The sequence below is a fragment of the Triticum aestivum genome, chromosome 2A, assembly GCF_018294505.1.
Source record: "Triticum aestivum cultivar Chinese Spring chromosome 2A, IWGSC CS RefSeq v2.1, whole genome shotgun sequence".
Taxonomy (NCBI): Eukaryota; Viridiplantae; Streptophyta; class Magnoliopsida; order Poales; family Poaceae; genus Triticum; species Triticum aestivum.
Window position 1 is genome coordinate 227,071,715 of NC_057797.1, and position 14,014 is coordinate 227,085,728.

Here is a 14,014-nt window from a genome sequence, read left to right on the forward strand (position 1 = left end):
CATCTACGGTGTTTTCTGCTACAATACATAATCTGGATTGTTGATTTTTGATTCAACGGTCATGTTACGGCGTTGCATGTTATGAGTATGTCACTGGATCTCTCTCCAGACGGGCTTACGTGAGGGCGTGGACCCTGCTTTATATCAGATTCTTTAATTGGCTAGCGATCAAAGACCGGTGATGGACGGCTGCGCGCCTTGCAAAAAAAGTAGTTAGATGTTGCCCTGTGCTCACTCTTTCTTGCTTTCGACTTATCAACAGAATAATATGCAATTGCGCATTCACATAAAAAATATGCAATCGCGTATTCACAAAAAAGGAAAGAAACAATGCTAAGGCCCTGTTCGGGACGAAGGAATTTTACGGGAATTGTGGTGGTTTCCTTTCCTTGAGTATTTTTTTCTTTAGGAGCGTTCGGTACAAAGGAAACAGCCCAACCGATTCCAAAGGAAAGGCTTCTTAGCCTGCGCTTTTCACGGGAACTGAAACATCCACCGGAAGCTCATTTTTCGCGTAGGCCCGAGGCAAACTGGCGCAGTGCAGGAGTACTGGATTTGACATGTCTGGCTCCAGAAGTGGGGTAGACCTGGTTTACATGGACCATGCATGGACCTGTGTTGCTAAAACGGTGGTGGTGCATGTGGTCTATGTTCACATGTAACAACGATGCGCCCAGTCGCATGCACAGCAGGTTGCCCTTGATTTTTTTAGTCCAGCCATTAGCGCATTCTATCTCGAGTACAGCTACACTGGCTTCCTGCGTTCCGAGCACCACTAGTTAAAAAAATTCCTCCAATTTCAAGCCTGTAGGTTTTGACTTTGTCCTTCACCCTGTTCCTACACTTTTTTCTATTCCTCTGTTTTGAGCACCTACATCCCGAACAGGGCCTAATTGACAGTTTTGTGATTCTACTTCAGCTACCACTGTTCATATCCTCTTTTTTGGAAAGGATACCCTTTTCTATCATCCTACGAGATGACAAAACTTCAGATATTTTTTTGTACTATAAGCACACGTTTTTTTCAATTTAGAGTGTTTCAGTAAAATTATGCTATTGCACGAAAATGTAAATGCACTACCGACTCAGATCAAAGTCAGGTTACCAACCGTGTATTCAATCTTCAGACGTGCATACCCTTTTAGCTGCTCAACCGTGTATTCAAAACAAGCAGTGAACCACGTAAAGATCTGAGGACACCACAGTTTTCACAAACGTCACAACTCCTCCAGGATGGCTGCCAAATCCTTCCAAGGAACAAAATACATGCATGTAAGCTCGCCCTTGCTCATTGGTATGACACTATTTGCACCAAGGCAAATGCAAGAGTTCGGAGTATAGTGGATCTTGCTTGACCCAAGCACTAACATCTTTCATTCAGCTTACCACTAACCGAATTGACCATGGAACTCAATTCCTGGCGCAGAACATGAAGGGGAAGCAATTTCATTCAGAGAAGGGAGTAAAGGTGGCTGATCTAGTCTAACAATCTATTCAATGCTGAACCATTTACAACAAACATACAATGTGACATGGGCATTAACATAGGGATGACCACGCAGTCACTACTGAGGACGTCTCCTAAATTCTGGTGCAAAAATTTCCACCGCAGAATGCTATTGTGTGGTCAGAAGAGCCCGGGCGGGCTTCCGGATCATAGGGCATGCTATCAACATATATCCAACCACAGCCTTTCTCCAAATGCCGAATTACTGAACTCCCGTACCAAACAAAATGGGCCGGTAGATATGATATGATTTCGAGCAGTGTTCATCCATCCATATTCTGATATCCTGCACAGGGGAGGATCGATCTACGACATGACCTGTGATCCCTAATATTGTGCGTATCCACTTCATGGATGTCCCATTTCTGCTGTTGCTCAATTTTGTGGCCCGGGTCCACAAGTCCTTAGATGCTTCACGTTTCTGTGTCTGACATCTGATCTTGTAGTCACACTTGTTCATTATCCACACTCCCTGCTTATAACTGCAAGGCAAGATCTGGCTGTTGTGCTTCCAAATTGATGCCCGAAGACTGTCGGGCTGGTGGTGAACCTGGAGAGGGAAACCCAATGTTCAAGTCTGGACGGAGCATATCCATGTTTGGCTTCTGTTGCATGTGAGGAACCAACCCTTGCCATTGTGATTGGCCCTGTGATCTTGAGAAATCTGTCTGGACCAACTGTGGAAATATCACCAAGCCCTTGTTTTGACCTGGACTTTCTCTAGGAACCTGAACAGGTTGTCTAAAGAACTGAGGAACAGCACTTATCTTCGTTTCATCACAAGTTCGGACATTTGCAAATGGCATCTTCCAGCCAGAGTTGCCGTCATTAAAATTCGGACTCACTATGGTTGGTTTGTTCTCTGATGAAGCACCAAATGAGATCCAAGATTGGGCTACTGGAGCAGACAGAATGCACTGGTTCTCCCTAACAGCTGTTGGAAATGCTGAGAAAATGTTCCTGGAAGCATCAAACCCTCGGTTTGATACGTTTACTTGGCCAGGTACTACGGTTGGTACCGTTGACTTTGCATGGTCACTAATATTATTCTGTGAGCTCGCATTCATGGCAAAGCCATTGACATTTACCGGTTCATTTTTAGTAATGAATCCAATGTTGCTCGTTTGTCTGCTTTTCTCAGAGGTTCCAAACTTTGCATCACCAGGTCTTCCATGGTACACCCATGTAGCTTCATTTTTTGGCTGTGGTGCAACTGGTTCCTGAGATTGGAAGAAGGGTTTAGGATGCCCAATACCATTGTTTGGGGAAAGCATATCATGAACACCAGGACCTTTCGTGCTCTGAGCACTTTGAGACGAGTCGCTTTTTTTCATTTGATGAGCTCTGACTGCTTCTGGCGGTTGGAAAAAAGGTCGGTGGCCAGCCATTTTGTTCACGGCAGGCACATCAAGCACACTAGAAGAAGCTCCTTTTGAACATTCAGACCTCTGTGGTTGCACTTCAGGAGGGCAGGCATTGGAGGAGTGTCTGCCTTTCCTAACTTGATCATTGGTTGCTCTTTTCGTCTTCACAGTATTTCTAGATGCTCTGTGTTTATTGTGCAGTGGTAAGGCATCAGTGTTCCTGTGCTGGGGTTCAGCAGAAATACCAAATAATCTTGGCTTAAGTTCTGGACTCTCAAGTGAACCAGTCACACCAATTACATTATTACCAGTGGTTATCCGATTAAGTAGACTCAAACTCATATCCTTTGAGTTAATGCTTTCTGTTGGCCTGAGTCTTTCATTATCTCTGGGCACTGAAGCATTCCTTTGCATATTCGTATCAGAGCTAACCTGACTTCGTAACTGGTCTTGCATAACTAGAATAGGTGGCAATGGTGGCTCATATTCTCCAACCCAGCCACGTCCAAACCTCACTTCAGCGGGTAATGTCTGCTGAATACGCTCAGAAGCAATTCTCCAACCTTGGGCACCAAGTGAACCAGCAAAACGAGCCAAACTTCTTGCATAAGAGTGCTCAGCATGAAGTCCAACCTGTAAGGACGAAAAATCTAACCATGTGAACTAACCAGCAAAAGAAACTGTGAAGTATAAAAGTAGATTGGATTTAACCAGAGGTGTTCACATACACTTATCAGCTCTTTTGGCTCCGCACAGAAGGCATCAAATATTAGGTCAGAATCTGACGAAGGCTGGTCTTCATGTTCATGGTAAGTTTTTCGTCTAGTCTCGTCTACCACAAATAACTTCTGGCTGGGCTTTGCTGAATAATCTCGTGCTGAAAAGCGAAGAAAAGAATAAGCATGTCAGTAGGGTTATATGAGCACTTGGTTATATGAGTAGTAATCAAATGAAATTCCTCCACCTGAAATGGAACTGCGAGATATTCATCTCAACCAAATTAGCAAGATATATAGGTCATCATTAAGCATTCTGAGTACCAAACTAATAATGCATCACCAGAATGACTCAGAGAAACCCCACATATACAGAACTGAATAAAGAAGCATCGGGCATATTATAATTTCCTTTCAGTGGCCATCCTTTGTTTGCTGATCAATGCATTCTACTGACTTTACAAAGTTCAGACCTTTCATCTTCAAAACTGTAAGGCATAACCTCCCTATTACATAAAATAGTGTGGCTAGTAGGTATTTAACTAACGGAACAATTTAAGTAGATGAGCTGATTCAGAGAGGAAGATGATACCTGAAGTATCGTCAGTCTTCTCAGACCTGACCTCATCCACTGGAGAACTGATGTCTTTGTTGGAACACCCATCGGCTGCAGTAGATTCAGGGGGCTCAGCACCGTTAGCCTGTGACACGCTTAAGCCATCAGAGCCATCTCCTGCATAAACAATGGTGGCAGGAGAGACATTTGAACCCAATGCGTCTTGGCCATTCAAACAAAATGGCTTAGCAATCTCTTCGTTGCAGGAGTCGCCTAGATCATCTTGTCCATCTCTGCAAAAAGGCTCCCTAGCCGACTCTGTTTGGCGGGAGTGGTCCATGTCATCTCTGTATCTGCAACTGGGCTCCTCAACAAGTTTTTCTGGGGATAAACCTAAATCTTCTCCATTCGCACTGCCAGGATTTTCAGATGGCTCTTTCTCTAATGAGCACTCTGGATCTTCTCCATTTCTGCAAACTGGCTTCCCAACGTGTGTCTTCTGGGATGCCAAGCCATCATTTGAACTCCGGGAAGTAGGTTTCTTGACTTGCTGTTGGGGCAAAGAGGAACTTCGGTCATTTTCGGAACTTCTTGAAATGGCTTTCCTAACTTGCCCTTGTTGGAATGAGGGGCTTCGATCATCCTCCGAATTTCTTGAAATGGCTTTTCTAACTTTCACTTGGTGGATTGAGGAACTTCGATCATCCTCCGAATTTCTGGATATGGATTTCTTAACTTGCTCTCCATGAAATGAGGAACTCAAATTGTTCTCTGAATTTCTGAAAATCGGTTTCTTAACTCGCTCTTTGTGGAATGAAGAACTTAAGTTGTTCTCTGAATTCCTAGAGACGGGTTTCTTCACTTGATCTCTGAAGCTTATGTCAGCTCCAGAAATTTTTGCATTTGGTCTCTTAATTTGCTCTTTACGGGTCAAAAAGTCTAGATCATCATCTGAATACCTCAAAACAGGCTTCTTAATTGGTCCTCTGTTGCACGGAATAGGTCCAACTTTCTGTTCACTCTTTACTTGGTTTTCTGTAGGTATGCCCTCGTCCCTAAGTTCTTGAAACTTCTTTCTTGCCAGCTCTTGTATGGAATGGGCCTGCATGAATAAGCATAGCACGAAACATTGAATCAGAAGTGATAAATGATGGTGCTGTAAGTGCGTCATTTTTCCAGAAAGGCTGCTGCTAATGTACCTGTCTGAAGTAAACCGTATCAGGCGCATTGTACACCATTGCATTGCTGCAAATTAAGAAAACATCATCCTGCGATTTAAAGAAAAATATCATCAACTGCTCAACTATTATTATCGGTAAGGCACACAGTAATTGTGACAAACCTATAATACTCAAATACGACAAATGAATGTTACTAAAATATAAATTATATTAGAAAAAACGTCAACTTCTGCTTAGGGTAAGATAGTATAATCACTAGCACAAACTTTAGCGCGGATCTCTAATGCAAGAGTTACATGCAAGATCTAACCATCTTCATTATGTGCACAAATTACAGGCAAACAAAAAATTAATCATAGGAATGTAAGTATTAAGCATGTGATAAAGTAACTGGTGCACGCTATGTTGCTGCATTTGTTGGGCCTCATGAAAAAGTTCATGCTATCGTTTCGAGAGAGGAAAGAAGTTGACAATTCAAGGTATGGAGAACGCGTTCAAAGGTTGCTTCTAGCATTGGACTGGTCCTTGTAGGTGAAATTCACTCTCAGATAAATATAGTATATGAACTGAAATGACCCACCATCCCCAACTACAACATCCACTTTAGCGCAAATAAACGAATGGTGACTCCCCATTGGCAGCACTGGCTACATATACGACAAAACATTAATTCAAACCTAGAATTGCTCGAAGGAGCGATATGCACTCCTAGCAGCGCTAGCTACATATACGACAAAATATTAATTCTAACCTACAACATCCACTTTAGCAACAAAATCAACGAATGGCGACTCCCAAGTCCCCATTGGCAGCACTAGCTACATATCCGACAAAATATTAATTCCAACCTCAAATTGCTCGAACCAGCAATATGCATCCCCAACTACAACATCCACTTTAGCAAGAAATCAACAAATGACAACTCCCCATTGGCAGCACTAGCTACATATACGACAAGATATTAATTATAACCTCAAATTGCTCGAAGCAGCAATATGCATCCCCAACTACAACATCCACTTTTGCAACAAATCAACGAATGGTGCATCCCCATTGGCAGCGCTAGCTACATATACGACAAGATAATAATTATAACCTCAAATTGCTAGAACCAGCAATATGCATCCCCAACTACAACATCCACTTCTGCAACAAATCAACGAATGGTGAATCCCCATTGGCAGCGCTAGCTACATATACGACGAAATATTAATTCTAACCTCGAATTGCTCGAACGAGCGATATGCATTCCTAGCAAGCTTCCTCTTGACGGTGCCGAAGTCCATTGGGTGCTCAATCACATCATTGTAGTCAGGCAACTGCGCCAATCAAAACAACCATGGCATCATCAACACTCAATACCACCCGTATGTCAGATTAGCATCTCCAACAAGCATGACGCACGAACAAACGCCCTCACCTCCTCCAGATCCACCGGCTCAGCAAACACACCGTACGTATCCTTCCTGCAGAATCAAACAGTAGCATAAGAAATCGAGCTCTTCAAATCATGAAAAAAGAACACTTGCACAAGTTGTAAAGCACGCACTTCTGCAGCTTGTCAAGAATCATATCCAGCGCCTGCCGGTCCGGCAGCGGCGTTGTCCTTGCCATCCCTAAATCCACCGGCAAAAACCAAAAGAAAAAAGAAAAAAATTCATTTCTTGGGGAAAGGGCGCTCAAAAGTCATAATCCCGTCACCAAAGATGAAGAGATCAGCAAAAAACAGAGAAATCTAACCTGGCACCGGGAGTCGCTTCGTCCGCGGCGCGCTGGCAGCGTCGCTCCTCCCAGCAACCTAAAATAAGAGCAGATCTCGCGTCACAACCAGCTGCAGAGTGAAGTAAAGACGAGGCCGAAGACGAATCGGGCAGGATGTTTCACCTCGCGACTGCGAGATCTGTCGTCGCGCGACTCGATCCGGCGCTTCTTGGGCGGCTTGACCTGCTCCTCGCCTCCGCCAGCCGGCCGCTCCTCCCCCTCCGATGAGTCCGAGTAGGGAGGGGGAGGTGGGGCCCGGCGATGGTGCTGGTCCGGAGGAAGCTGGGAGAGCTTGACGACGAGCTTGAGCTTGCGCCGGCGGCGGTCGGAGGCGGAGGAGCCAGCCACGCCGCCTCCGTCGGAGTCGGAGCTGGACGGCTCCGGCGACGGCGCCCTCCGGTGCTGGGGGCGGGGCGGCGACGAGGAGGGCGAGGAGGGGAAAGGGAAGAAGTCGTCGACGAGCGGGCGAGAGGACGCGGCGGCGGCGCGGCGCGGGCGGAGCGAGCGGCGCGGTGGCGGCGACGGCGAGCGGCAGCGCGACGACAGGACGTGGTTCCCGCCCCCGCCCCCGCCTCCGCCTCCCCTCCGGCGCGCGGGGTAGCTCCTCTCCGGCTCCGGCGACGGCGACCGCGGCATGGCTGCTGCTGCTGCTGCCGCTGCTGCCGTCCTCTTCTTGGCCTCCTTGGGGTTTGGTTCTGGTCTGCCTACGCTTTTTTTCTACGGCTGCTTTTGTTTGTTTAATTCTATCGCTTGCGTCTGCCTGTGTCCTTCTCTCTCCTCCCTTCCTCTCCCTTTCTCTCTCTTCCCCACGCACACACACTCACACGCACTCTCTCTCTCTCTATCTATCCCTATCTTCTCTCTCTCCTCTAGCGACTTGCACCAACCACTACGGCCATTAGTCTAACTTTTGCCGCAGCCGCGCGCCCTCTCTCTCTCCTCCGACGTGAAGAGATGATGGGCGTGTGTGGGCTTGGTCCATGGAAAGCCGGAATTATTGCCCATTGAATTGGTGGGGCTGACCGACTGCGGACACTGTTGACACAGTGCTCCAAATTTAAACACTATGCATCGGGCAAAAAACACTTGGATATGGGCATTATCCTAAAGTAGCAACTTACTTTATGAAGCGTTATTTGTCTTGTTATTTTTCCTGAAATTTGAAGTTTGGGGCATAATTTGACCTAAGAACTTGTGGCAAGAAGATTTAAAATTATTGGATTGTACACTAAAAATGAATGACTTCTTAAATATTGAAGTGATTGTGCAACATTTTTTGAAATAAACAATGCTTTGGAGTAGTAGTACATGGTGCAATCAGGAATGAAATAAAACATCTATCATATGTTAATTGGTTCAACGATAGTCTCTTTGGTCCATACTAGGCTTTTTCGCATTAATTTTTTTACTTTAAAACACTATTGTAAATAACTTTTGTGATAGCTGACATAGCTATAGTTCTGACCTATGCCGTGAAAAAAGTGATTTAAAATCTTGCATGGCATTGCTAAATGCTAGATTGCATCCCTCTTGCCGTTTTGCTTTAATAGACCAGAAGTCAACATCGCTCGCTCACCATTTGTGCTTAGACTTCAAAAAGATCCACTCATGTACGTAATGTATACTATGCGTGTATCCTACAAAACCATATGCTGTTTAGACTGGAAATTTAATCATTTTTTCGGCCAAAAAAACACTCTTGTACTTAACGTGTACAGTGCTAACATTTAGTAACTAATTTTTTCGAAAAGGGAGACTCTCCGGCCTCTGCATCAGAACGATGCATACGGCCATATTTATAATTAGCGCATGAGATCAATGATTTAAATTGTTAAGCCAAGCTATGTCACTTTGCAACGCTTAGCCTGGCTACCACCGCTATAGTGCCCCAGAGATGATCATTACGTGAAATCGAACAGCTGGGAAGGCTGATGGCCTGAGGGAGCTCCTAGGGTGCCCAGTTATAATGCTTTACCGCTATAGTGCCCCAGAGACGATCATTATGTGAAATCGAACGGCTCGGAAGGCTGATGGCCTGAGGGAGCTCCTAGGGTGCCCGGTTATAATGCTTTAAAATACCTGAGATATTTGGTATAGCCCGTTATCAAATGTAGCCAAGCTATTATCTTATTAGTGTACGGGAGCCAAAATAGCACGTAATCATTTGTATCATAAAATTAGTCCATGATGACCATGTATATATCTAAATAATATGAAAAAAATAAACCCTAATAATGTAGTGTCCAATCTTTTTTGAAGGCAATTTTATCTTGGAGCTTCGACATTGCTGGCGAGAGCTTGAAGACGGCTCCCACGGACACTCACGTTGTGCAATCAGGAATGAAATAAAACATCTATCATATGTTAATTAGTTCAACGATAGTCTCTTTGGTCCATACTAGGCTTTTTCGCATTAATTTTTTTTTACTTTAAAACACTATTGTAAATAACTTTTGTGATAGCTGACATAGCTATAGTTCTGACCTATGCCGTGAAAAAAGTGATTTAAAATCTTGCATGGCATTGCTAAATGCTAGATTGCGTCCCTCTTGCCGTTTTGCTTTAATAAACCAGAAGTCAACATCGCTCGCTCACCATTTTGTTTAGACTTCAAAAAGATCCACTCATGTACGTAATGTATACTATGCGTGTATCCTGCAAAACCATATGCTGTTTAGTCTGGAAATTTAATCATTTTTTCGGCCAAAAAAAACCACTCTTGTACTTAACGTGTACAGTGCTAACATTTAGTAACTAATTTTTTCGAAAAGGGGGACTCTCCGGCCTCTGCATCAGAACGATGCATACGGCCATATTTATAATTAGCGCATGAGATCAATGATTTAAATTGCTAAGCCAAGCTATGTCACTTTGCAACGCTTAGCCTAGCTACCACCGCTATAGTGCCTCAGAGACGATCATTACGTGAAATCAAGCGGCTCGGAAGGCTGATGGCCTGAGGGAGCTCCTAGGGTGTCCGGTTATAATGCTTTACCGCTATAGTGCCCCAGAGACGATCATTACGTGAAATCGAACGGCTCGGAAGGCTGATGGTCTGAAGGAGCTCCTAGGGTGCCCGGTTATAATGCTTTAAAATACCTGAGATATTGGTATAGCCCGTTATCAAATATAGCCAAGCTATTATCTTATTAGTGTACGGGAGCCAAAATAGCACGTAATCATTTGTATCATAAAATTAGTCCATGATGACCATGTATATATCTAAATAATATGAAAAAAATAAACCCTAATAATGTAGTGTCCAATCTTTCTTTGAAGGCAATTTTACCTTGGAGCTTCGACATTGCTGACGAGAGCTTGAAGACGGCTCCCACGGACACTCACGTTGTGCAATCAGGAATGAAATAAAACATCTATCATATGTTAATTAGTTCAACGATAGTCTCTTTGGTCCATACTAGGCTTTTTCGCATTAATTTTTTACTTTAAAACACTATTGTAAATAACTTTTGTGATAGCTAACATAGCTATAGTTCTGACCTATGCCGTGAAAAAAGTGATTTAAAATCTTGCATGGCATTGCTAAATGCTAGATTGCGTCCCTCTTGCCGTTTTGCTTTAATAGACCAGAAGTCAACATCGCTCACCATTTGTGCTTAGACTTCAAAATAATCCACTCATGTACGTAATGTATACTATGCGTGTATCCTACAAAACCATATGTTGTTTAGACTGGAAATTTAATCATTTTTCAGCCAAAAAAAACCACTCTTGTACTTAACGTGTACAGTGCTAACATTTAGTAACTAAAATTCAATATCACATGACATGTTTTACGGCCAAAGTTGTGAGATCTGAAGGTTTCTGGGTTTTGGTCCATGGGTGCCGTCTAGACAGGCGTGTGGACGCGTCGCTTTCGCATTCTCTCTCTTGTTATTTTTTCCATCTAGCTTTCCATCTTTTCTGACAACACGGCAATTTTGGGGATTTTATTTTATTTTAAATAAATCCATTCCCATCTTTGGCGGGTCCATGCTCTTCCATTCACACATGCCCTCTGCTACGAGCACACACTTTACTTAACGTAGGAAATTTGCATTGGTTTCTTCTAATTTTATAGTGCTTTTCTAGTTGTTTGTTGACTAACTGGTCCTGGATCTCCCATTTTGTCAATTCACCTTGCGTAAACACATGCTTAGGACACTTTATCAATGAAATTTAGTTTAGCGTAAATAAGCAAAAAAAATGGTCTCGTACTCTTATGTCAAGATTTTTATTAAGAGCTCGATTTTTATTACCAAGGCTCCCCATATGTATGCAGAAATTCAATTTTTTTGTTTACTCACGACGAAGAAGACATAATTTCCAAAAGCGGAAATATAAACAACATCAAAGGCCATCATTTGTCAAGTTTTGATGTCCATGTCATCGGATCGAAATAAGATATCATATGCACTCTGCTTATTTTGAATATTACAGAGCTACCATGATAAATTTTAAACTCTATATGAATATGAATTTTGCAAGGCCTTGTTGATGATGTTCTCATCTCGATTTGAAATGCATAAATATATAGCTCAGAAAAAACTTAGCAATCGCTAGAGAAGTCGTCTCCTTCCATCAGCGTTGCAATTTGTTCCCCTCATCTTCAACCACTAATACGGCGTCGTGAGGTGGGGGACCCTTGATCTACGTCGGCATTGTAGATTAATTTTCTCCAACAATAGTTCATTTTGGATTGGCGGTGACAACATTTCAATGATGAATTGGGTGTCACACATAATAAGCTATCCCCATCATGATGTGGTCATCATGGCCGATACAGCCAGTACAAGAAGCTTGTGTTGTTCTATTCACGTAGATCATCCCTTGGATAAATGCCAACTTGTCTTTGAGCGCTTCAACCAACATTGGGGATGTGGCGACAACGGTATGATGTCAAGTTCAATAAGTCGTTCTCGTTTTTTTGTGCTCGTACTTTTCTAAAAAAAGTACAACGACGAACCTTGCGAGGGGTGTGTTATCGAGCACCGAATGTTTTGAAATTTGAAGTTATGTCCTATTGGAGAGGATGACCCAAGCAACTCTTCAAAACCTCTGTAGGCCAATCTAGTTGCAGATTTGATCTTTGGCATTTTTCATCGGAGTCTTGGAGGGGTGTTCAGATGCAAAAGGAGGATTTAGAGATGACCAATTCAAAAAAATGAGTGTGTTTCTATTTATTTGATCTGGTATGCTATAGTTACCTATATAGTAAAGATATATCATTTTGGTATAATTTATAGTGAAGTTTGTGCATGAGAATGATAAACAAGTTGTCGAGTCAATTTATTTAATGTTTGGCCCAAGCTATGGAGCTAGTCAAGTTACAATCTCGTTACTCATGTCACCTTTTTCCTTTCATGTCCCCGTATTGCCTAAACGCAACTTGGGTGATGACCCACGCGACTTCGCCATCGGCCTTCTCTTTCTCCTACCCCTTGCCGCCACCTGAGGCTGTTTCCTAGCAAAGCTTATGTAGTGCGCCGGTGAGAACGACGGCGGGTCCTTCTGCCGACGACAGTGGATAGCTATAGGCGCGTGCCTTGGCGTCCAATAGAGAGGCTCTTCCCTAAGTGGTGGCCATGGGTCACGTCCTCCTGTATGGCAGCATCGATGTTCCACGTCGCGTGGGTTGTGGATGGGGTGTTGGCTCTTGGGTGTGGCGGTGCGGCCCTTTCCCCTTCGTTGCATGGAAGGTCTGCAACCTACTACCATTGATATTAGGCGGCTGATCGGGGCCTCCCCTATTCTGGCCAGTGGGCCGTGTCCCCCCTAAGTTGGGTGGTTGTGATTTGGCGACTACTTTGGGACTGCTTGGTGGTGGTTGCGGTGATGCGGCAACAATTTAATGACATGAAGTGGTGAGGTGGTGGAATGGGGTTGGTTCCGCAACGGCTTGCCGCATCTTGGCATCGTTCGCCTCTACCGCTTTTGGCTTGGAGCGCGTGCATGCAAGATCTTGAAGACTCCATTATGATGCTCGGCTCTTCGCATGGTATTGTAGTTAGCGTTCACAGACATGGCTTTAGATGCATGGTAATGTCCATGCTAGGGCAATGCACACGGGCATCACGGCAGACGTGGAGGTGGACGAGCAGGAGGCGTTGCTCCAGTCCTACCGCTCCGCCCGCGACATCCGCCATGACAGCCGGCGGTACCGCTAGTATCAAGAGGATTTAGAGGCCGCCTACAAGGAGATCGACGTGGCGGCGGATGAAGTTTACGGTCTCCACAACAACGAGGTTGGCAGCTCCGCGACGGTCGCGGCCCGACGCCAGCACATCCGCAGGCTTCGCCGGCAACGAAGCAGAGTAGAGCATGGAAGGACGCCGACGCTCGGGTCCCAGAAAGGCCACCACTCTTCATCCTCGTCGCCCGATTAGCTGCTTGCATGCTGCGGAGGCGGAGTTGGAGCTTCAGTTTCGGGGGCTCATATCCGCCCGAACATGGGGAATGGGCGCCGGCGGTTATTTAGACTAGGTTAGAGCACGGTTTAGTTAAAAAAGGTCTGAAATATAATGAATCTGCTTCAGTTTATATGAAATCATCTGGTTTGCATGAATGTCGTTTGGTCTGTTGAACTTTGCTTCAAATGTACTTTTTATATATTATTCTGCCAATTGAAGATTTTTTCTTTTGACTTGCATTATAATTTGGTCTGTGAAACCTTCCCCGCCGCCGATTTACTAAGCATGTATATGTTGAAACCTGGCCATAAATAAACCATATACGCCATCGCTTGAACTATTTATATATTATTCTGCATCCTCTCTTTTGATTAGTAGTAAAAATACATGACAACCCATCGTTTATACTCCCTCCGTCTCAAAAATAAGTATCTTAACTTTATACTAACTTTATATTAAGGTTTGAATATTTATTTTGAAATGGAGGGAGTATAAAATAAGGTCGCAATCGACGCTGTC

The 14,014-nt window shown here is 44.1% G+C and overlaps 1 protein-coding gene across 1 annotated transcript; it reads right to left on the reverse strand.

Annotated features, from left to right (window-relative positions):
* Positions 1-1,430: 1,430 nt before the first annotated feature.
* LOC123188449 (uncharacterized) lies at positions 1,431-7,881 on the reverse strand. The gene is made up of 9 exons (XM_044600575.1): positions 7,209-7,881; positions 7,065-7,122; positions 6,874-6,940; positions 6,745-6,790; positions 6,545-6,643; positions 5,343-5,411; positions 4,180-5,245; positions 3,600-3,748; positions 1,431-3,504 (listed from the first exon to the last, which is right to left on the reverse strand). The coding sequence occupies exons 1-9, from the start codon at positions 7,719-7,721 to the stop codon at positions 1,984-1,986; spliced, it is 3,588 nt and encodes a 1,195-aa protein (XP_044456510.1). The 5' UTR covers positions 7,722-7,881; the 3' UTR covers positions 1,431-1,983.
* Positions 7,882-14,014: the final 6,133 nt, after the last annotated feature.